The sequence below is a fragment of the Rissa tridactyla genome, unplaced genomic scaffold (genome assembly GCF_028500815.1).
Source record: "Rissa tridactyla isolate bRisTri1 unplaced genomic scaffold, bRisTri1.patW.cur.20221130 scaffold_29, whole genome shotgun sequence".
Classification (NCBI taxonomy): domain Eukaryota; kingdom Metazoa; phylum Chordata; class Aves; order Charadriiformes; family Laridae; genus Rissa; species Rissa tridactyla.
Genome location: NW_026529507.1, coordinates 3,468,496 through 3,493,347, shown reverse-complemented (window position 1 = coordinate 3,493,347; position 24,852 = coordinate 3,468,496). Strand labels below are relative to the sequence as shown.

Sequence of the window (24,852 nt, the reverse complement as noted above, 5' to 3'; positions counted from 1 at the left end):
TGGGCAACGGCCTCATCATCACCACCATCGCCTGTGACCACCGTCTCCACACCCCCATGTACTTCTTCCTCCTCAACCTCTCCCTCCTTGACCTGGGCTCCATCTCCACCACTCTTCCCAAAGCCATGGCCAATTCTCTCTCGGACACCAGGGCCATCTCCTACGCTGGATGTGCTGCACAGCTCTTGTTCTTCGTCTTCTTTCTCACAGCAGAGTATTGTCTTCTCACCATTATGGCCTACGACCGCTACGTTGCCATCTGCAAACCCCTGCACTACGGGACCCTCCTGGGCAGCAGAGCTTGTGTCCACACGGCAGCAGCTGCCTGGGGCTTTGTTTTCCTCTACGCTGTGCTGCACACGGCCAATACATTTTCCCTGCCCCTCTGCCAGGGCAATGCCCTGGACCAGTTCTTCTGTGAAATCCCCCAGATCCTCAAGCTCTCCTGCTCACACTCCTACCTCAGGGAAGTTGGGCTTCTTGTGGTCAGTGCCTGTTTAATTTTCGGGTGCTTTGTTTTCATCGTGCTGTCCTACGTGCAGATCTTCAGGGCCGTTCTGAGGATCCCCTCTGAGCAGGGACGGCACAAAGCCTTTTCCACCTGCCTCCCTCACCTGGCCGTCGTCTCCCTGTTTGTCAGCACTGCCATGTTTGCCTACCTGAAGCCCCCCTCCATCTCCTCCCCAGTTCTCGACCTGGTGGTGGCTGTGCTGTACTCCGTGGTGCCTCCAGCCGTGAACCCCCTCATCTACAGCATGAGGAACCAGGAGCTCAAGGAGGCCATTAGGTATCTGATTTCATGGATTTTTTTCAAGAGGGGAAATATTCCACCTCTCTCCACAAATGACTCCCGCACTATTTGATTCCATCTGCTTTTTTGTGTGTTTTGTTATTGGCTTTGTGTTTTTAATGATTACATTTCTCATCATTGCTGTTGATATTGTCATTTATGGTTTTTATGCTCCTACACAAAGGTTTCACTTGTGTCACTACACCTGAGACATTTACGTCTTAGTTTCACCTGGTTCCCTTCTAAAAATGTATTTCACAGTGGCTCAGAGCTGGCCTCTTTCACAGAGTCTCTGTTAACAAAGCAAGATCTCCCTGGTGCAGTGCTTTAATGCTGGGGTCTTTCTCCAAACATGCCTGAGGAAATTCACCCCTGAAGGTCTTCTTCCTCCTCCATGTGTCCAGGAATAAAAAGCTGACTGTCCGTTTGTAACATTGTAGAGATATTGGACTGGATTTAGGAGTCACCAGTCGGTGTCTGGTGAGAGGTAAGATCGTGGGTTTAACTGAGGGACGTACCCCAGCCCTTCACACAGATGACATAAAGGCCACCCATCCTGTGGGAGGGGAATCTGGAGCTGTCTGGAGAGGCTGGTGTTTCTCCAGGGACAGCATGTTCCTGGGGTTGTGCTGGGATGGCAGAGGTCAGAAGGATGGGGTCTGGGGCCTCAAGCAGAGGCCATGTGCAGACCTCCTCTGGGCACTCTCCCGTTCCTCCCCACCTGTCTACAGCAGGAATTCCCACAGAGGGACAGACACGTCCAGGTGTGGCCACACCACGGCTCACTGAAAGGGCATGAAAAGTCAAGCTGTCTGGGTAGCCCTCTCCTCCTAATCCATCCCTGTGTGCAGCTGGCCTCGTTCATGGTCAGCATGCGCCACTGGCTCATGTGGTGTCCCTCATAATGCGTGGGCCCTTCTCCTCAAGGTCACTGCTCATCCTGTCACGTCCCACCTGGCACTGTAATACGGTGTTTTTCTTCCCCCTGATGCAGGACTGGCCACTTCTCTTTGTAAAACTTAAGCAGTTTCTTCTGGCTGAGTCCCAGAATTTCCCAAGGTCCCCCTGGACTGAAGATCCATTTTGTTCGTTCTTCATGTTTGCGTGCAGGCAGCTCACCATGGTTGTGGTGATGCATCAGCACAAGATAACAGCACGAGGAGTTGCAGGGCACTACAGGGAATTAAAGACATTCCTAATTTTGTACTGTCCAGCAGAGGAATTGTCACAACAGCTATGTTAGAAACATCTTTGTGCCCCGTAGAGAGGGCACAAAGCAAGCAAATGTAGGGCCTGTGGGGAAAGAGAAGCTGGGCTGTTCGTAGAGGAATCTACGACAATGGTTAAAGAAAAGAACTTGGGAAGGGGAAAGAGGAAAAAGGAAAACCGAAAGTTCAACTCAGGATATGATGAAAGCGGTTTGGAGATACCCAATGAGCAGCATTGAGTCAATGCCTTGAGTGGGACAAAAAACCCCCAGCGGAGTGGACCAACGTTATGTCTGCTTACTTCTGTGGTCATGGGCAACGTGAGTGCTCTCCCCCTCATCATGAAGGTAAGACCCGTGGTGGAAAGAAATGCACAGTCTCTCATCCTGGAAGGGACCTTGGGAAGACTCCAGACCAAGACAATCCACAGTCTGTGGAGAAAGGGCAATGAGGATGGGGCTGTTTGCATGCTAGTTAGCGTTAGTGTTAGATGTGTACCTCTATAGATACACAGACAGCACGGATCCCTCCAGGAGCTGGTCTCAGACCCTCCATCTCTCTAGAAGCTGGCCTCGGGATTCCCTCATCCCTCCAGTTCCCCCATGCACAGACAAGCACACACACACACAAACAAATGGCCCTCTCCAGCACAGAACCACGGAACCCTGGAGGCTGGAAGGCAGCCAGCTTCCACCTTCTCTGTGCTTCCTCTTCAGGCTTGATGTTACTCAGAGCTCTTTTCTCATGCATGCCAGCCTCCTGACACCTTGGCATGACTTCCTGCATGTTGGCATGGACCATTCTGGATGACGAAGAGGTGATCCTTGACCACCAAAAAGCTCTCTGCAGGACCCACCTGGCCACAGACATCCTCTGATCCAAGGTTATCAAAATCTACCTCCCTAACTCTTATGCCCATCAGTCTTTATCGTATGAGAATGAATTAACTTTCTTAAGATATATAGCTAGCTAGCTCCCATTGTGTACTGATTTATCATGCTTGGGTAAGTGAGTTAAAGGAGGTCAGCTCATCACAAGGAGCAGAAGAACAGCCCTGCCCTCAAAATAAGGACTTCTCAGAATCATTCAGCTGTCCATGAAGGATAAAAGATACCCCTGGAGAACCGAGATAATGCCAGTATCCTCATCCCTCTTACACACCTTTGAAACTCTCCCAGTGTCCAGCATCACAGACAAGTAATTAGCAATAGACCAACTCCGGGGACGTCTGGATCAATAGACAAGCCGCGAGAAGGCTGATGGCTGATGGAGCTGCAGAGATATAGCTACTTTGTGCAGTTTTACTGTGATTAGGAATTGGTACTCCGTGTGTGTGTTAGTTAGTCATTAGTCAAATAATAAGGTACCTGAATGCTTGAATGGCATAAGAACCCTGTGTTTAACCGCATTTGAGGTACCCCAATTGAGCTCGGACACCTCATGCGCATGACTAAATATTTACACTTGCACCTCTGTACTTTGTGTCCTAGCCTCTCTGCTCGGTCAGCACGGGCCACTTGCAAATTTTCATAACACAAGTGACTGATTGCCACTGCAGTGGGACAAGGTCTCTCCCTTCTCCATGCAGTAGATGTGAGGCAGTTTAGAACACAAGACACACCACACCAGGGTCTCCACTCATGTGTTGCACTCTCAAACTGCTGTTTTTTCTCATGCCCAACATTTACTCGCCCTCTTCATAATACAGTCAAGGAACAGGCAAAAAAATCTCGTGGGGGACCTGTCAGCAGCACCTTGTCATTCATGGAGATCACCTTCACCTTTGTCAAAGGCCCTTGAGGGCTGCAGAGACACCACTGACAAAAACCTTCTTTCTTGCCAGGGCCGCCCTTCCCAGCCCTGTTTCTCTCTGTTCTTGCAGACAGCAGGCTTTGCTCACCATCAACATCCAATTTCAGCTTTAAGCTTCCAGGTGCCGTCCACTTGACCGTGTCTCTGCCGTGAAGCAAAGCCTTTGCACACAGAAGGTCTTCAATGCTTGGTACCAGGTTTCCTTTAAGAGACGTCCGAGCTTGGCCTGGAGCTACACCTGAGGTGCCACAGCCCAGATGTGCACCAAAACTCTCAGCCAGGGGAAGAGACAAGTTGAGAGAGAGCCTGTGCTTTTTGACTTTGACAGAGGAACTGCCAAGGCATGGTGGGACAAGGCACACAGCTTGGGGTGCTGCAATGGATGGCTACAGGCTTTTCAGGAGAGACAGGCTGGAAGGATCAGGAGTGGGGTTTCCTGAAAGTGAAGCCGTTAACTGGATGTATGGCGCAACTCCTTGGGGCAGGTGAAGAGTTTGGTGAGCCTTTGTGGGGGAGGGTGAGAGGAGAGGCCAGTAGAAGTGTCCTGTCGTGGTGGGAGATAAGGAACCCACAGTCAGGATGAGGAAGAGGGTATAGTCTTTCTGAAGGATCCCAGGGAAGCGTCTGGCTGTACGAGCCTGGGTCTCGCTGGGGACTGCCATGATACTGGCAGCTTCTGAAAGAGGAGCACAGCAGCACGTACAGTCCAGGTGGTTTCTGGAGTGTCTTAGGACAACGTCTTAGCACAGCTGCCAGATGGGCCAACAAAAATAATGCCAACCTTGATGTGATACCTGCAATGCAGGAAGAGCTGGTCAGAGACGTGAATATTGGCTGTCGTAACCCTGAAGTAGTGGGGTCCCAGCACTCCAGGGGAGTGAGGAAGCAGAACAGAAGACTGCAGACGCTGGACCTCAGAGGTCCTTTTGCCTTTGGCCTACGCTGAGGAGTTTTCGTGGGGATCCAATGGTCAGGAGCATTGAAGGTGGCGCAAAGCTCTGTACAGCTGGTCTTCAAGGACAGCATCCTCCAAGGAGAACATTGGCCTGTATCAAAACTCAGTTTGAAACCTGAAAGTAAATTCAGGGGAATCATAACGAGATTTCCAACTTCAGGAATTCTTACAGAAGAAAACAAAGATATTAGTTGGACACTGCTGTATTGAGTTAGAGTAGGGAGAGAGAGTTCCGAGATACTCTATGCCTTTTTTGCCTCAGACTTCCCCAGCAAGGTCTCTCAGGGCTTTGTGCCTCGAGGCAAGACTCTGGACAAGAACAGCCAATGGCGGATAGGAATGAAATCAGGATCTACTGGAGCAAACTCAACCACTACCAGTACATGGGAATGGACGGGGTACATCCAGAGGTGCTGGAAAGTAAGAGAATGTCACAGTGAGGCCACTCTCCATCATCTTGGAAAGGTCCTGGAGACTGGCGGGACTCCCTGACATCTGGCAAAAAGTAAATGCTGCATGCATCTTTCAAAAGGGTCCAGAGAAGGAGGTGGGGAGCTAAAGGCTGCTTAGCTTCCCTTTAGATGAGGAACATGTCCCAAAGCATGTTCTCTCGCACTGCATTTCTGGGTGCCTGAAGGAGACGGTGCCTGGATGAACTCAGGGAACATGTACACCGGTTACGGTTTGGCACTTGGATGGCCATGGTATTATGCCATTGTACGCCCCATAAAGATTTGGCCATCTCAAATAAAGGGACGATAGGAGGGAAGTGCTAGCAGGTGGGACCATTGCTTGACTGCAAAGAGATAAAGGCAGGATCTATCCAACGTATCCAACCTTCATTGATCCCAGCCTCTTTTAGATAGGAGATATAGATGTGAAATATATTAAAATAAACTTGTCCTCGGAACACAGTCTGGGATCTGTGCTTGACAGGAAAATGTGTTTTCTATTGGTCTAAGGCCATCCAGAATGGAAAGTGAACTTCAGGGCAGGGAATGGGGACTTGACATACATCTGAGGAATGTCTTCTCTGTATTGAACTCTGCCTGCCTTTGATTTCCTTTGTTGGCCATTAGGAAACACCGTTCTGTGTCAGCTCGTTTTCAAGGTAAAGCAGGTGGGAACCGGTGCCAAGGAGTGGAAACACGCAGCTACGGACTGGAGTGGAGAAAGCTCAGGTTTGAACAGGCTGCTGTCAGTCCTGGTTGCCAGGTGAGAGACATGGTGAGATTGAGACAAAGCCTGTCCACGGAGTGTTTGCAATAAAGGGTCTTGCCTTAAAGGGTCTTGAGGCTCCATTAGCAGAAATTCAGGACCAATATGAACTGGAGATTGCTGGCATCATTTCATGTGTAAGAAGAAAAAATAAAGAACAAAATAAGAAGGAAGCAATCCTTTCTTATGGTTGTTTAGTATTGAAATGTATTCATCTGAGAACTCTCTAATTAAGCACAGAAGAACTGAGGAATCCGGGAAGTCTATGCACAGAGACTTGGCTGGTTATGGCATTTTGTATGGAAATGAGTCCTCTCCGGCCAAGATCCTGTAGACCCTCAAACACTGGGCAAGCCTCTAGAGAAGTAAAACTCAGCAGCAAACCCCAAGATGGTGAGGGTGTTACCAGGCCCCACTGATGCCCATCACTGGAGACACCATGGAGGGAACGACCGGACAAGATTCCTGTCCCTGGGGACCGGTGAAGCAGAAAGTCAGAAGCACTGGTTATAGGTGGAAAATCAAATGTGGAGGTGGCTCTGAAAACCTTTGATGCACTTCATCAATGGAGATAGCTACGCCCTGTCCCCTGTCCCTTGGGGATTTGCCAGAGCCTGTGAGATTCCAACAGTTCACCCACCTTCTTCCAAAGCCCTGATAATGTTCCCCTCGCACAGAAGATGCCTTAGCCCCCCGACTTGCTTGAACCTTCTGGTGGAAGTTCCAATATGAACTGGTGCCAAAGGCAGCCAAGTGGTGTGCTACATCTGACATTGCCAATGCATTCTTCTTTTTCAATCCCTTTGGCAGCAGGGTGCAGGCCACAGTTTGCTTTCACGTGGTGTCCAATGCACCTGGAATGCCCCCAGTGACAGGACAAGAGGTACTTGAACATAAGAAGTTCCATCCAAACATGAGGAGGAACTTCTTGACTTTGAGGGTGGCAGAGCACTGGAACAGGCTGCCCAGAGACGTGGTGGACTCTCCTTCTCTGGAGACATTCAAAACCCGCCTGGACGCATTCCTGTGCAACGTGCTCTAGATGAACCTGCTCCGGCAGGGGGGTTGAACTACGTGATCTCCAGAGGTCCCTTCCAACCCCTACCATTCTGTGATTCTGTAATCGACTATCCTACAGTTTGCCATGGACTAATCCAAACTGCAGTGGAAGAGCCTGATAGCCCTGAACATGTACAATACATCCATGATCTCATCATGTGGGGCAACAAAGCAGAAGTGTTTGAAAAGGGGAAAAGAGCAATTGAGATTCTTCTGAAAGCTGGTTTTGCCATAAAAGAAGCAAGGTCAAGGGACTTGCAGAGAAGATTCAGTTCTTGGGAATAAAATGGCAGGATGGATGCTATCATGTCCCTATGGATGCGGTCAACAAGATTGCAATTATGTCTCCACCAGCTAAGAAGAAGGAAGCACAAGCTTTCTTAGGCCTTGTGGGATGCTGGAGAATGCATATTCCAGGTTGTAATCAGCTTGTGAGCCCTCTCTATGGAGTAACCTGAAAGAAGATCTATTCTGAGTGCGGCCTTGAGCAACAACAACCCTTTGAGCAGATCAAACAGGAGATAGCTTGTGTGATAGCTTTTGGGTCTGTCCAGACAGGACCAGCCGTGCGTAATGGTCTCTACAGTGCAGCTGGGGCACGTGGTCTCACCTGGAGCCTCTGGCAGAAATCATCGGGAGAAACCTGAGGTCAACCTCTAGGCTTTGGAGATGAGGGTATTGAGGATCGGAAGCCCTCAGCACCCCAACCGAAAAAGAGATCCTGACAGCGTATGAGGGGGTTTGAGCCACTTCAGAAGTTGTTGATGGGCAAGCACGGCTCCTCCTGGCACAGCAGTTGCCTGTGCTACACTGGATATCCCCTCCACACATCACGCGACTGACACTACATGGACTAAGCGGGTAGTGCTGATCACACAGTGAGCTCGACCAGGGAAACCAAACCTCCAGGAACCCTTGAAGAGATTACGGACTTTCCAGAGGGCATAGATTTTGGAGCATCTCATGAGGAGGTGGCTCCTGCCCAGGTGGCACCCTCATACAATGAGTTGTCATCTACTGATGAAAGGTGTGAAAGGCAGGGCCAGAAGGCTGGATGCCTCTCCCAAAGCTGCTATCAGGAGCATACCCAAGGAATTGTTCCATGAAAAGTCCTCATGGTGTTCTGGGGTTCTCCACAGACTCAGGGGGACAGGGTCAGAGTTGCAGGGGGATCTGTTAGGGACCAAGGGCTGGACGAAGAGAGCTCCCTTCTTGGTGGCACATGTCCAAGCAGAGTGCACATGGCCTTCGATTGTTCTTCCTGGTACTGTCCCGCTTGTGGTATGGGTGATGGCCACCGCTATCCTGGAGAGGAACTTGGAGTTGCCAGGAGAGCTCATGGGATCTCCCGGAAAAGTATGCGAGTCTGGGTGAGCAGTGAGTGGCACCTCATCAAATGAGTGACCATCCAAGGTGGAGTGTCCTTGAAGGAAAGGTGAACCTAAAGAGCCCATGGGCTAACAAGGCCCCTGCAATGCCAGGAGCCAGCAGGCCAAAGGGACAAAAGACTAGACAATGGTTCAGCCCACTGTCCTGGAGACCCTGTGGGACCGATCTAGGGCAGCCCTTCCCTGCCCTTTGTGACACTAAAGACACCCCATTGTCCTGCCAAGCCCTGTCCTTGTCTACTGAGCAATCAGGGAAGATGGAAGGGGACTCAGCAGCAGTGATCCCTTTCTGGCTGGGGCTGCTCCCCACCTTGACCAGCATGGCGAGTGCAGGGTCACCCCATGGCCCCAGGGCACCACAGCCCCCTCCCTCTGCAGAGCAGCACCGCCAGCTCAGGTCCCTGCAGGAAACATGGGGTGGGAACCAGGAATGTCCAGCCAGGCCAGCCTGGACACACTCACCTGGGGAAAGGCTTTCTGGGGAGAAAGGGTGACCAGGGAGAAGAGCAAGGGAGCATTTCTGTGCCTGCAGGGAGGAATCCATGGGAAGGACAAACCTCTTCCTGCAGGCCCCCACTCTGGGCAGGCTGCTCTGTGCCTGGAGCAGGACTCTTGTGCTGGCCTGGGGAGAGGGGCTGGCACTGAGGGGACACAGACCATCTGTGCCCCTGGCACTGCGGGAGGCCACCAAAACAGGAGGGCTGAGGGGGACAGAGCCCTGAGGGCTGCTGGGGTACTTTGCCAGGGAGGTGTCTCCCCACCCTTGAGCACACCTGTCCCATGTGGTTCCAGCACGGTGGGGCCATTGGACCGTTAATGGGGCAGCAAGGACGGCCTTCCCATTGCTCTCCGGTTTCCCATCCCCTTACTCCTCGCTCAGTCACATCCCTCTAAAGTACCCAGGTGCTGCTTTGAGCTTCAGGCAGTTGGAAGAATGCCCTGGTCTTTCGGCAGGCTGATAATCTCTTCAGCCTAATCCTTCCATGTGTTTATATCTGTCATATCCCATCCATCTCTCGCCCATACTTGGAGTGAGGTTATTCCTTTTGGTTGGTGACCCTCGCTGGAGGAGGTTCACCAGGTTGAAGAAGCCCATGTCCCTCATCGTCCCCACACAGGGCTTATGCGCTAAGCCCCAATCCTCAAAACTAAGAAATTCCAACTGAACTCAAGAAAACAGGTTTTGGCATCAAGAACACACAACCCTGGCCCAGGCTGCCCTGAGAGGCTGTGGAGTGTCCTGTCGTGGAGATACTAAAAACCAGCCTGGACATCTTCTTAAGTGACCTGCTCTGGCTGACTCCCTCTAGGGCAGCAGGAATGAACTAGACGATCTCCAAAGATCCCTTTCAATCTACATGATTCTGTGAGGACATGGCAGTCCAGCAACATCTAGGGTAGATGCTTGTGAGGTCCCTTCTGCCTGAGAACCCAACAGGCCAGCAGCAGGCCAAGGCCTGGCGTGTTGATTGTGAGGTCACCGCTGCTATAACGGCAGGAACCTGGTGGCAGGCCAACCCCCGGCTCAAGGCTGGGTTCAGTGCCTACGAGGTCATTTCTCCATGAGTACCTGACAGGCCAGCAGCAGGCACGTGGTGTGGATGTTGGTTATGAGGTCAGTGCTGCCACAATCTCTGATAGGCCAGAAGCAGGCAGATATTGATTTGGAGGTCACTTCTGCCTGAGTCCTTGATAGCCCCGCAGCAGGCAAATGGCCTGAATGCCAGTTGTGAGGCTGCTGCTGCCTGAGGACCTGAGAGACCATGAGCAAGCTCGTGGGTGTTTGAAGCCCTGTGTTCCAGAGCACCCCTTAGGCCAGCAGGTTGAAGACCAGGCTTGGTTCTTGTGAGGCCCCAAGTATGGGACATGCCAGCAGCATCCGTATGAATGCAAGACACAGTATGGGACACGCCAGCATGTATGGAACACACCAGCAGCTAGAGGTCGCTTGTGGGATCACTGCTGCTTGGGCACATGATTATCCAGCAGCAGGCTCATGACTGGGGTCTGTGTTTGTGAAGTCATTTCCTTCTGAATACCTTTGTAGGCCAAAATGAGGCTTGTGGCTGTGTTTGGAGCCTGTGTGGTCTCTTCATCTTGGAAACTTTCTGGACTCTAACATAGGTGGTGGGACATCCACACTAATGGTCCCAAGGCTTCTTCCAGCTTTTACTTTCTGAGCAGTGAAATGTCTTGGGATTTCTCTTCCATGGGTTGAGGTTTCTGGGCTCACTGGTAGGGCGTCCAACAAAGCTAAGATGCCTGGGCGTGAAGAGTGAAATATTTATTAATATACAAACAGTGATTTAACAAAATTAGTAGTGAACGCGACAGTGTTTTATGGGATGTGATGACAAGGTACACTTGATTCTTTATTGCATAGAGGACAGGGTCGGACAAGCTGCCAGGGAGACCCTCCCGTTGAGTCATGAGGCTCAACTTGCTTTCTAAACTCCTTCTCGGAGAGGAGTCTGCCTGAGGCTGGATCCAATGCTAGTCCCAGCCTTGGTTAACGGTTTATGTCTAAAGGATTATATATGTGCAATCAATCCTTTCTATCACTTAGCTAAGATTTCACAGTTTAACGTTCTATTAATCACCTACCGAGAATCTGTTGTGGCAAGGAATCTCTCGACGTCTAGGAGGAGAACCTTAAGCGAACATCCCTGCTCAAGGGGAGATCCTGGCGTGCAGCCCACTGCCGTGCAGGAGAGCTCCAAGCACTCTTGGGCTGTCCACTATTTATAGAGTAAGAGAATTGACCTACAGTCATATTCGCATGGGAACAAAATATCTAGGCCCCCACTCCAGACAGTGTGTTGGCTGTGTTGCCAGCCATCCCCCAAAGTCCAGGTGACACTCATCATACCTCCCACTGATGGTTATGGCTTGAGCAGGAGCTGGGGAGGGGCAGAAGCGGGAGAGCGCAGCGCCACAAGATGCGGCACACAGTGATGTGGTTTAGTGGTGGACCTGGCAGGGTTGGGTTTACAGTTGGACACAATGATGTTAAAGATCCTTTCCAACATAGATGATTCCATGAGTCTGTGATTGTTTTGAGCCTCAGGACTCTGCTTCCTCCTCGCCCCTTCTCTGGGAGGCCAGGAGGTGTCACAGAATTTTCCTGCACTTGGCATTGCTCCCCCTCACATCCCTCTGCCCCAGGAAGAGCCCTGGGCCACAAGTGAGGGACAGGATCTGCCTTGCCAGGGCCTGGGGCTGAGGGCTTGGCCTTTCTGCTGCATCAAACCAACCAAGGGTTTCTTCAGCATTACAGCCACCTGCACTCTGCCTTTGCCCACCTGCAATCACAGCCTCCAATTATCTGCTCTAACGAGTCCCTGGGGAGGCTTTGTCAGGAATGGCCCTCAGTGGGGCTCATTAATGCTTCCAGGTACTTGGAGTTTGACTTCTGATTTCTTGAGCACTCTGTTCAACCTTCTCTCAGTATCTGAGGTCTGTGGACTCAGCAGCAAATACCCCATGGGGCTCATTAAAAGACAGAAAGCCTTAACAAGCTTCTCTTTTTGTAATTTTCTTCAAGACTTGTACAGCTAATTGGAGAGGTTTCATAGTGTAATGAAGTAGGAAGATTTCAAAATGCATCTGATAAAAATGATCTTTTCTGTTAAAGGATATATTTTATTACTTTTCACTTTACAGAAGAGGTGATAGAAGCATTCTCTGATTGATATTGGTGCAGAGTGTTTCCTCAGGAAGTCTGGACACCTAGGTAAAGCAGTCCCTTGATGTCCATCGCTGGATGGACAGCCTTGCTCCTCACCTCCCCAACCTCACCATTTCTGACATTGCCCACCTGGGACTTGCATCACTGCTCCTTGCATCAGACTTCTCCACTGGTCTCTGCAGCTGCAGGTTACAGCTCCATTGCACCATCTCCCACCTGAGCCCCTTAGAGACCTGGCTGCACCCAGGCACAGGAGAATTTTCCCCATTCTTCAGAAAAGAAAAGTAAAGCACAATCAGTTTTCATAAACAATAAATGATATTCTGTAATCATATGCTAAGTACAAGCTACCACTAATGAAGTTGATTTCTACAAGGGATAAACTTAGGTAGTTAGATAAAAAATGATAGATATAAACATAATTAAAGAGCTGGCTAAGGAGGCAATTAGCCTGTTGAGAGACAGTCAGGCTGTTCAGTCCCTGAAGGTGAAAGCAGCAGCGTGGGCGAGAGGTACCTGGATGAACAAAGAGTAAATGGAGAAGAAAACTGAAGAATTACGGAAAGGGCCTTTGCCTAGACAGTCTGGATCTGAAAAGGTGACTTTAGAAATGGTCACTGTATCAGGACAAGTAGACAAAAAATTAGAGAAACTAACTGCACTGTGTAACAGGGAGAATAGTTGTAATGGCGTTAGAGGGAAGATCAATATTTCTTTGGAATATCCTTTCTGAGAGGTTATGGGATTGGCAGAGGTCTCTTGTGAGAGAGGACAAGCAAGTGGTGCACCCATCTTTGGAAGAATCCAACACTGCACCCCAGGGAACCAGAGGCCGCACAGGCTCACATCGGTGAGGAGCGGGCCATCAGTTGGAGTCCTCTTGGGTGACATTTGTGGGCACCAACAGCAGAACGTGTCCAAAACCCATCAGCATGGACTTACCAAGGGTCAATCATGCCTCGCCAACCTGACTGCCTTCACCATGAAGTAACTGCATTTGTGCATGAGGGCACTCTTGCCACGTTTGTCAATAGCAATAAACTCGGAGGATCATTTGTTTACCAATTAATTTACCAATTACTGCCATGGGCAAAACAGACCCAACTTGGGAAAATTCATTAAATGTATTTCCAATTGATTGTAACAGAATAGGACAGTGAGAAATAAAACACAATTCAAAACACCTTCCCCCCTCTCTCCCTCCCTTCTTCCCAGGCTCAACTTCATTCCTAACTCACGGAATCACGGAATCTTCAGAGTTGGAAGGGACCTCTAGAGATCATCTAGTCCAACTCCCCTGCTAGAGCAGGATTACCTAAAGCACATCCCTCAGGGCTGCATCCAGGCGGGTCTTGAAAATCTCCAGAGAAGGGGACTCCACAACCTCCCTGGGCAGCCTGTTCCAGTGCTCTGTCACCCTCACCGTAAAGAAGTTTTTCCGTGTATTTGAATGGAACTTCCTATGTTCTAGCTTGTGCCCATTGCCCCTTGTCCTGTCGCTGGGAACCATTGAAAAGAGCCTGGCTCCATCCTCCTTAAACCCACCCTTTAGATACTTGTAAACATTAATCAGGTCCCCCCTCAACCTTCTCTTCTCCAGGCTAAAGAGTCCCAGCTCTTTCAGCCTTTCCTCATAAGGGAGGTGCTCCAGTCCCATAATCATCTTGGTTGCCCTACGCTGGACTTGCTCCAGTAGTTCCCTGTCCCTCTTGAACTGGGGAGCCCAAAACTGGACACAGTACTCCAGTTGCGGCCTCACCAGTGCAGAGTAGAGGGGGAGAATGACCTCCCTCGACCTACTGGCCACACTCTTCCCTATGCAGCCCAGGATGCCATTGGCCTTCTTGGCGACAAGGGCACATTGCTGGCTCATGGATAATTTGCTGTCTACTAGGACCCCCAGGTCCTTCTCCTCAGAGCTGCTTCCCAGCATGTCTGCCCCTAACCTATACTGGTGTTTGGCATTCTTCCTTCCCAGGTGCAGGACCCTACACTTGCTTTTGTTGAACCTCATTAGGTTCTTCTCTGCCCAGCTCTCCAGCCTGTCCAGGTCACGCTGGATGGCAGCATGGCCCTCTGGAGTGTCGGCCACCCCTCCCAGCTTGGTATCATCAGCAAACTTGCTGAGGATACACTCTGTCCCCTCATCTAGGTCATTGATGAATATATTGAACAAAATTGGACCAAGTATTGACCCCTGAGGGACACCACTGGTTACAGGCCTCCAACTGGACTCTGTGCCGCTGATCACAACCCTCTGGGTTCTGTCACTCAGCCAGCTCTCGATCCACCTCACCGTCACCTCATCTAGCCCATACTTCCTCAGCTTCCTAATGAGGATGTTATGGGAGACAGTGTCAAAAGCCTTGCTAAGGTCAAGGTAGATGACATCTACGGCTCTCCCCTCATCCAGCCAACCCGTTATAACATCATAGAAAGCTATCAGATTGGTCAGGCATGATTTGCCCTTGGTAAATCCATGCTGACCACTTCCAATAACTTCCTGTTCCTCTACGTGCTTGGATATGACATCCAGAATGAGTCGCTCCATTACCTTCCCAGGGACAGAGGTGAGACTAACCGGCCTGTAGTTCCCTGGGTCCTCCTTCTTGCCTTTTTTGAAGATTGGAGTGATGTCAGCCTTCCTCCAGTCCTCAGGCACCTCTCCTGTTCCCCACGACCTTGCAAAGACAATGGAGAGCGGTCTAGCGATAACATCTGCCAGCTCTCTCAGCACTCACGGGTGCATCCCGTCAGGGCCCATGGATTTATGAACATCCGGCTTGGCCAAGTGGTCTCTGACCCGGTCCTCCTCAACTAAGGGAAAGTCTTCCTCTCTCCCGACCTTCCCCCTTGCCTCCAGGGTATGGGATGCGTGAGGGACGGCTTTATCAGTGAAGACCGAAGAAAAGAAGGCATTCAGTAACTCTGCCTTCTCTGTGTCTTCCACCACTAGGGCACCCGTCTCATTCATCAGTGGGCCTATATTTTCCCTAGTCTTCCTTTTTCTGTTGATATACTGGAAAAATCTCTTCTTGTTGTCTTTAACTGCAGTGGCCAAGCTGAGTTCTGATTGAGCTTTGGCCCTTCTAATCTTCCCCCTGCATAGCTTTTTTATATCTTGATAATCCTCATAAGTTGCTAAGCCCCTTTTCCAGAGAATGTAAGCCTTCCTTTTTTTTCTGAGGTCCAGCCAAAGCTCTCTATTTAGCCAGGCTGGCCTTCTTCCCCGTCGGCTCGTCTTTCGGGACATGGGGATGGCCTTCTCCTGTGCTTCTAAGAGCACCTGCTTGAAGTATGACCAGCCTTCCTGGGCACCTTTGCTCTTCAAAACTGCCTCCCAAGGGACACTCTCAACCATGCTCCTAAACAGGTTAAGGTCTGCCCTTCGGAAATCCAAGGTGGCAGTTCTGCTGGCTCCCCGCCTCACTTCACCAAGAATTGAAAACTCTATCATTTCATGGTCACTTGAACTCTTCTACCTTTGCCCCGAGTAGCACAGGGGGCTTGTGGAATGGGAGTTGCCGTCAGTTCATAACACTTCGTTTCTGACCTTGCCCAAATGTGGGTCCTTCCCACTGACTGCAGTTCTCCACAAACTGCTCCAGCGTGGATCCTTTCCACAGGGTACAGTCCTTCAGGCGTGGACTGCTGCAGTGTGGGTCCCCCACAGGCCACAGGTCCTGCTGCAAAACCTGCTCCAGCATGGGCTCCTCTCCTTGGGCAGCAGGTCCTGCCAGGAGCCTGCTCCACCGGGGTCCTCCATGGGCTGCTGGTCTACCGCTCCTAAAGGAAAAAGGCCAGCCCAGCACGGCTTCTCTTCTGGACCAGACCACAAGAAGTCCCGGAGGATGGCTGTTTCCTATGCCCGTGGGACTTGAGAAAACTCAGAAGACTCCAGTGTTTTGGGCATTGCTGAACAGAGTTTGCATGGTGTCAAGGCCTTCTCTGTTTCTTTGTTCTGCTCCCTCCAGTGAGTAGGTGGGAGGTGAGAAAGAAGTTGAGAGGGGACCCAGCCAGGACCGCTGATCCAAACTGACCAGAGGCATATTCCATACCATATGACCTCATGCTCAGGAATAAAAGCTTGAGGCACAGGAGGAAGATGGTGGGGTTTTTTATTGTTTAAGGAGTCTGCTGCTTGGAGACTGGCTGGGCATTAGTCTGCTTGTGGGAGGTGTTGAGTGATGGTCTCCGTTTCACTTGTTGAGGTTTTTTTTAACCTCTTCTCTTCACCAGTTAAATTGTTATGTTGACCCCAAACTTTTCACACTTTATTTCTTCCTTGTCCCACTTGTGAAGGGGGAAGAAAGTGTGAGCGACTGTGTGGCTGCTGGGCTATTGGCTATTGGCCATGGTCAACACATCACAGCAAGGAAGATTCTGATAGCTGGGAGCGAGTTCAGCGGTTGGCCACCAAGATGCTTAGGGGCTGAAGGGGAAGGGCCTTCTTTAGCCTGGAGAAGGGAAGGTCTTGGGAAGCTCATAGCAGCCTGTGTGTCCCTATGGGGACATTTTCAGGGCCATGGAGCCAGGCTTGTGACAGTGGTGCTTGGCAGGAGGTTAATAGACAATGGTCAGATGTTGAAATAAGGAAGGTTCAGGACAAAGAAAATGAAAATCTTTTTCTCTGTGGGGGCATCCAAGCATTGCAGGAGGTTTCCCAGTGACATTGTGCCACCTCTGTCCTTGGATGTTTTCCATCTCCTACGGGATAAAGCCTTGAGCAACATTTGACCAGCATTGGTCATGCCTTGAGGCATTTGACCAGCTTCCTGAACAAAGCTATCAGTATGCCATGCCTCCTGAGATTCCTGGGAGCAGCCACTTTCTTGTCTTTCTTGTTCTTCTACAAACTTCTCCACATCTCCAGACCAAGTGGTGATTTAGGCTGTAAAGAGAATGGAAACAAAGCCTCTGGCTTGGTTACTATCAACTTAATTGCTAAAAGAGAGTGAGATGGAGGGATCTCAGAGCTTCCAGATTCCTGTGGAAGGTTGAAGGCCTCCAAGAAAGGAGTTGCAAATAAGAGTGTTGAACTAGCCTAGCCTTTACATCACTTCACATGGGATGCTTCTGCTTCCCACTTTCAGCATTGGCACCCAGAAACCTCACATGCTTTTCTTCCTCTCCTCCCCAAACCTGACCAAGTGACATGAAGAAAGAAAGCAGAAAGGCCCTAGGCCCCTGTGAATCAGCTGGGGTCTGGCACTTGGAGGGCCGCTCAGTGAATGGCAGTTCTTTCGTGGTCCACCCGATAAAGAATCAAGCTGGGAAGTCAGCCTGCAAGAGCAAACCAACAAGGTCCATGGACAGGCAAGGCTGTGTCTGGAGAACCTTTACACCTACAGCGTAGATCAAGCTGGGGCTGAACCTCAGGCCTGGGCTTAAAGGGGATCCTGAGCTGAGGGACAGAGGGGTGGGAGGAGGCCCCAGGTGAAGCTGCTCAGGGCCATGAAGGCCTGTGGATATTTTCAGGGCCCTGACATGGTTTCCATGGGAGCCCACCTGCCAGTGCCCTCAGTAGGCCTCCTTCCGTACTGTCCAGGGTCTGTGCTCTGCTCCTCTCCTTCCCTGTTCCCCTGGAGATCTGGGAGACCACCATTTGATGGTCACTACAGCCAAGGCTGAGACTGGTCTTCACATCTCTGACCAGCTCTGCCTCTTGGCAGTACCAGCTCCACTTGTGCATCAGTGTGGCCCATTTGGCAGCTGTGCTAAGAACCATCAGCATGGACTTACCATAAGTAAATCAAAGAAAAAGGAAGCCTACAGAAGGTGGAAGCAAGGACAGGTAGCCTGGGAGGAATACAGAGAAATTGTCCAAGCAGCCATGGATCATGTCAGGAGAGCTAAAGCCCAGAGAGAGTCAAATCTGGCCAGAGGCATCAAGGGCAACAAGAAAGCTGAATAAAGAACACGGACTTCACAGTATCGTGTTGCCTGGGGTTGGCGTGGCGACCTGGTTCAGGAACAGCACAGCGACCAATCACAGGCCGCTCGGTCCATCGACTCGCAGACACCAATGTGGTGGACGGCAAATGGCGTTTATTAGTAAGTGACACAGCCTTATATAGCTCGAGTTTACAACATCCCTTCCGTCTGCTCACATCATAAACTAACCACTATTGGGAGAGGGGCTCTATCTTTCCGTACAGCGCGATATCTTCCGGCCGCCAGACCCTAACTACCTACATTTCCCCCCTCCCTATGGATAACCAAACTAGCTAAAATAGAAAAATAGAAAACTTGAATAAAAAACATCTTCCTGAAGAAGAACGATGGCTGCAATGGGGCCACCCATGACTCCCACTCCATGACCCCAAGTGCTATTGGAGACTTTAATGACACTCACTGGCAGGTGAGCATGGCAGGATGCATACTGTCCAGCTGGTGTTGGGGTCTCTTTGGACAACTTCTTTGCACAGGCGCAGACCAACAAAGGTGATGCTCACTCCAATCCAGTCCTTGCAAAAGAGGAAGTGCTGATCAGGGATGCGAAAACCAGTGTCAGCTTTGGCTGTAGGGACCATGAAATACTGGGAGAAGATTTTAGCCTCTTCAGGGGACTTTCAGTGGTAGGCCCATGGGCAGCAGTATTCAAAGGCAGCAGAGCTCAGTACAGTTGGTCTTTCAGAGAAGCATCTTCCAAGCATAAGAACTGTCGACATTCATAAGCCGGAAAACAACCAGACATTTCAGGAGAGCAGCTTGGCTAAGGAAGGAACGTGGATGCAAGGACTGATGCAGGAATTTAGAAATAGGGATGGCTTTAGAGGAGCCAAAGCTTCCCTAGTGTTGACCCTTGCAAGAGCTTCGAGGACATCAAGAGGATCTCTTAGTACTTCCAGACCAATGCAAGAAAAAACCCAAAGATTATCTGTGGCCACTGCAGAATTTAGTAAGAACAGGTGTACAGAAATATGAGATACTGTATCCCCCTTGCCTTAGTCTTCCCCAGCAAGGTCTCTCAGCCCTTTGCTCCTCAAGGCAGGAGTCTGGAAGAAAATAACCAGCAGTGAATGCGGATCAATTCAGGTGTCACTTGGGCAAACATAGTCCTTACCAGCCTATGGGGCTGGAGGGGCAGGCTCCCAAGGACCTGAGCGAGCAGGACGGTGTCACCGTGAGGCCCTTCTCCATCATCTTTGAAAGGTCACGGAGTCTGAGGGAACTCCCTGATTACTGTAAGAACCCAAACATTGCATGCACCTTGCAAAAAGGCCCAAAGGATGAGCAGGGTAACAGAAGGCTGTGCCCCCCTGTGACACCCCTTTCTGGGTGTCTGAAAGAGAAGGTGATTTACCCTGGATTTACCCAAGGTAGCTTCTTCCTGGCCATCCTTTTTACGTTTTCTGAAGAAAGGAGAGGATTTCTGGGCAAGGAAGAGCAATGATTGTCTTCTACCTGGAAGTCAGCAAGGCTTTCAGCATCATCCCCCACAATGTTCAATGTCAGCACACTATGGTCTGCATGGATGGATAAATAGATGGGTAAAAACCAGCTGGACAGGAGGGCTGTCGTGGTTTGGGGCAGATTGGCCAATGGTGAGATGACAGATGCTCTCCCCCACCTCTCACTCCAAGGAGACACAGAAAAGAGAGAAAAAGATTTATGAGTTTAGAAAAAAATGGTTACTGTAATAAAAAAGTAAGAGTTCATTAAAGTAGTTACATTAATGAAATATTAATAATAAAATATAAAGGAAATAATGAAATAGATACAATGCACACAAAACCCTTTCAGGCTCCCAGGGAGATGTCAATGGCAGGCACTGGGGAAGTCAAGGACTGGACTCAGCACCAGATAGGAACTGGATATCGGATATAGATTCAGGAACACACAGGTCAGGATCAAAGTCAGAGAAACAGGGTCCTCCTCAGGGATCAGTCACTGAACAAAGAGAGCCATTAAAGAAAAGAGCCGACCTTTTGATTCCTCATCTTTTATACTGAGCATGGGAGATGGGATGGAACACTCAGGAGATGGGATGGAACCATGGTAATGCTGGCCTCCTTTGTGGTATCTCTGCAATAAAAGGGAGTTTCCTCAGTGCCATGGGTGAAAATAGGCCTTTTCTTCCCAAACTGGAGTGCAGAACACACTCAGGGAACTGAAGGCTGAAAGGCCTTGATGATGTGCTTGGGTGCTGAATGGACATGGGGGATGGATGGGGGCATCCCTCATGTCTCATCATGATGAGAAGTCATGACATGAGATGTCAAAACTGGCTCATAAGTCATGACTGACTCACCCCAGAATTCCCTCTCGATTGCCGGTACATCACCATTCAGGGACGGAGCACCAGCCACGTCCCTTGCCTTTGGGGATTCACAAAGTCCAAGCCTGATGGTGAAGTCGGCACTCACAGGAGTGATGGGTGGCCCCATTGAGGCCATCGCTCCTCTTCAGGAACAGCAGGGAAATCTCTGGATGATTAAGGATGCCAGGACGTACTCCAGAAAGAGAAGATCAGTGCTAATCCTGACACCTGAGTGCAAAGAAATAGTTGCACTTCAACAAAATTACAAAAAATCCCAAACTAAACCCAGAGAACAGCATCCGCCACCAGCACCGTTTCAGTGGTAGTTCCAGCCGCTGCAGAGCTGCAGCTGACGGCCCTGCTGTCCCTGTCGCAGGACTCCAACTGACAGCAGTTACCAAGGCCCTTTGGGAAGACTGCACTGGGTGTCACCTTCTCTGAAGAGGACCTGCTGCTTCCCTCTGGCTGCCATTAGCAGCAGAGCCCTCTGGTTCTCCACCCCACACTTTGCCCCCTTGGACACAGGAGGGACCGGCTTTCAGCCGCTGCTTTAACAGCTGCCTTCGCTGTGCTCCTTTTCTGTCTCTCTTCCTACCGCATCCGTCAGGATGGGCTTCTTCTCATTCCAGACGGAGCCCAAAGCCTCAGAGTACACTGCCACCCCCTACTTACCCACCCTGGGATGTGTTGAAGAAATAACAATTAGCAAATAGGAACTCTACCCATACTGCGTATCTGGCCAGCCTATAAAGCTGTAACAGCTCATCCTAAAGCTCCGAAGGCATAGACCAGCCATCACTTTGATCCCATATCTACCTCCTGTATGATCTGTCCTGAAGGTCAAATCATCGTTACCTTCAGAAGAGGATGGAAGGTGAGGAGAAGTGGGCAGTAAACGATGAATGGTTGGGAAAATGGTGCCAAGCAAGTGGCAAAGGCAGGAGCCGAGTTGTCCCAAGGCCAGCTCAGCCCAAGGAGCTTTGGCTGGCCCGCTCTTGAGGATGCCAAGCCCTGGCCAGGTGAGCTCACAAGCAGTGGCCAGGTGCCACATCACTGCCCCTTTGTGACAGGGGCCACCCCCACATGCACGGGGACACACTGTGGCCCCTCAGCAACCACAGCTGGGGCACCTCCTGCAGCCACCAGCCGGCAGCTGTTGGGCTGCCCCAGGCACTGCTGGCCAAGGGCTGCTCATCTGCCCACAGAGCTCCCGCCTCTGCCTGGAGCCGCACCAGCCCCAGGAATAAAAACCTGCCCACGGCTGTCAGCGAGCCCCTTCACAGCTTTGGCCGGCACAGTCGGGGGGCTGAGGACTTCTTTTCCACTCTTCCCAGGTACAGGACTGCGTCTGTGAGACTCCTGTAGCAAAGCACCTCATGTCTAAAAAGGTCATTTCCAATGAATTTAACCTACCCCCAAGATACAGCCACAGACTGACTCTGAACTAGTGCTACCAAAGAACCCCCTTGAGCAACTGCGCTGGGTGCACCTTGGGTGGCTGCCAGGCCCCCACCCAGCTGCTCTCCCACCCTGCAGCTCCAAAATACATTTGTGGGTGGCTTTTTAGCATCTGGTTTAACCCCACGACCTGCCTGGAGGGCAATGAGTGTTGCCTCTGCCCCAAGAAGGCAGCTGGTTGTTATCCCTGCCCTTGAGCTCACCAGTTGGGCCCCTGCACCGCCTGCGTCCTCCAGTTTTCCCCACTCTTGCTCGGGGCAGTGAGTTCCTCCTGCTCAGCTCAGGGCAGGGAGTTTTCCTCCTGCTCCACTTGGGGAGGCTTTCTTCTTTATATCCTTCCCTTGGGGCATCCAGTGTGGCCTCAGCCTTGCTTGGGTGGCTTCTTTTCATCGTGTCCCCCTCAGGACGGCTGGTTTTCCCCTCTCTTGCCTGGGGAGTCTCCTTTTGCCCCTGCCCTACACCAGGTGCCTGGATTTACTCCTGCCCTGCTCAAGGTGGCTCTTTGTGCCTCTGCTGAAATCAGGGTGACTCGCTTTGCTCCTGCCCCACTTGGGCCATTTAGTTTTTTCCCTCTCCGGCTCAGGGCATCTCCTTCTGCCCCTGCCCCCGCCCCGCTCGCAGGGGCCATTAATGTCCCGGCCACAGCAGGACCACCGGGGCTCCAGCGCCATTCCCCTGGCACCAGCCCCTGGCCAAGTGCTGCCCTGAATTGTCACATCACAACCACGCTTTTGCTTCCCAGCCTCCTCTAGCACCGCTCCTCCAGCTGGCATCTGACATTGAAAAAAGAGCCTGAGCCCTGTGATCCCTCAGCTTTTATACTGAGCAAGATGCAGGTGGGATGGAGTACTCTGTTAGTCAGCTTTGGGTCACCTCTCCTGTGCGCTCCTCCCCAAAGGTGCCATCCCTCTACGCTTCTCCCTTCCGACCCTCCGTGCCCTGCCATGTGTAACCCACCACAGTCATCCTTCCCAACTCTCCTGCTACCAACAGTGCTAACAGGGTGGGATTCCTCAAGGGCTCCCCCAGCTTGGCATCATCTACAAAGGAGGTGAAAGTGCATTGTCTGCCATCATACGGAGAGATAATAATGTTCCATAGTAGGTGTCAAGGGCTGGTCTTTGATGGATGCCACTAGTAAGTGGGTTCCAGAAGGACTTTGTACCACAGATGATGTCCCTCTGTCATTACTCAGACAGCTTTCCACCAACCACATCGTCCAATTCTTCAGGCCGGCTGTCAACAACCTGGCTATAAGGAGACTACAGAAGACCATGTCAAAGGCCTTGCTAAAGTCTGGGTACACAACAACCCCTTCTATTCCCTCCCACATGTCTTCTGCCATCCCTTTCTTGTCCTTCAAACGCCTGCAGATGGCTGCAGGAGGACTTGTCATATCCCCTTCCCTGGTGAGGCTGGCCAGTCTGTCATTGTCCCAATCCTCCTTCCTGCCCTTTTGGAACACTGGGTTCATGTCTGCCTTTTCCAAGGCCCCAGGAACCTCTCAGATGGCTCTGGCCTTTCCAAGGTGTTGGAGAGAGATGTCACAATGACACTGGCCAGCCTTCCCCATCTCCCTGACACCAAAAGTCTTCTCACTGTGGAAAACTTCCAGAGGCGTCACTTTCCAAGGAGTGCCCAGGATACAATACTTAACTTGTCCAGGCCCTCAGGGCCACTTCAGAAGAGTGATTTCTTCCTACAAGCCCACGACTCCAACGGGATCTCTCTGCAGCCGACAGCTTTCCTAAGCTGTTTTTGCCAGTTCCTCCCAACCCCCATCCTTCCTTCTCCTCAGGACTTTGTACCACAGATGATGTCCCTCCGTCATTACTCAGACAGCTTTCCACCAACCACATCGTCCACTTCTTCAGCCCATATGTCAACAACCTGGCTATAAGGAGACTACAGAAGACCATGTTAAAGGCCTTGCTAAAATCTGGGTACACAACAACCCCTTCTATTCCCTCCCACATGTCTTCTGCCATCCCTTTCTTGTCCTTCAAATGCCTGCAGATGGCTGCAGGAGGACTTGTCATATCCCTTCCCTGGTGAGGCTGACCAGTCTGTCATTGTCCCAATCCTCCTTCCTGCTTTTTTGAAAACTGGTTTCATTTCTGCTTTTTCCAAGGCTCTCAGATGGCTCTGGCCTTTCCAAGGTGTTGGAGAGAGGTCTCACAATGGCACTGGCCAGCCTTCTCCATCTCCATGACACCAAAAGTCTTCTCACTATGACACGCTGCCAGAGGAGTGCCCAGGACACAATACTCGCTGTCCAGATCCTTGGGGGCCGCTTCAGAAGAAAACCAGAAGTGATTTCTTCCTACAAGCCCACGACTCCAACGGGATCTCTCGGCAGCCGACAGCTTTCCTAAGCTGTTTCTGTCAGTTCCTCCCAACCCCCATCCTTCCTCCTCCTCAGGCTGTAGATGAGAGGATCGAGCAGGGGTGAGGTGCGTGTTGAAACAGGGCTTTGTTAAACTCTCTCAGGAGGGCTGTTCTGGGCATCCCACTGACAGTGGTGGGGGTGCCGCAGAAAGGAGTGGCTCCAGGGAGGGCAGAGGAGCCGGTGGAGAAGGCCTTCTGCCTGCCCATGCTGGGCAGGAGAGCTGCCCCCAAGTGCAGCTCTGATGCACGCACAGGATTCCAGCATGAACAGGAAGGGGAAGATTGGGTCTAAAAAGAGGTTATGAAAACAAAATCCATGAGGGTCATGGTTTCACATCAGGAGAGTTTCAGCATTGGTGTAAACCCACAGAATCACAGAATCATAAACAGGGTTGGGTTTTAAGGGACCTTTAAAGACCATCTAGTCCAAGCCACCTGCAGTGAGCAGGAACATCTCCAATTAGACAGGTTGCTCAGGGCCCTGTCCAACCTGACTTTGAATGTTTCAAGAGACTGGGTACATACAACCTCTCTGGGCGACCTGTTCCAGTGTTTCACCCCCACAAAGAAGAAGTGGTCCAGGACATGGGGACCACAACATGTATCTGGGACAAGAATGAAATGA

General features: G+C 50.9%; 1 protein-coding gene across 1 annotated transcript; it reads left to right on the top strand.

The window, feature by feature from the left end:
- Nucleotides 1-284: 284 nt before the first annotated feature.
- On the top strand, nucleotides 285-24,852 carry LOC128903281 (olfactory receptor 14A16-like; the record flags this gene model as incomplete). The annotated part of the gene is made up of 2 exons (XM_054187298.1): nucleotides 285-731; nucleotides 24,778-24,852. Coding segments are annotated over 2 exons (522 nt in total), but the record flags the coding sequence as incomplete, so codon positions are not given.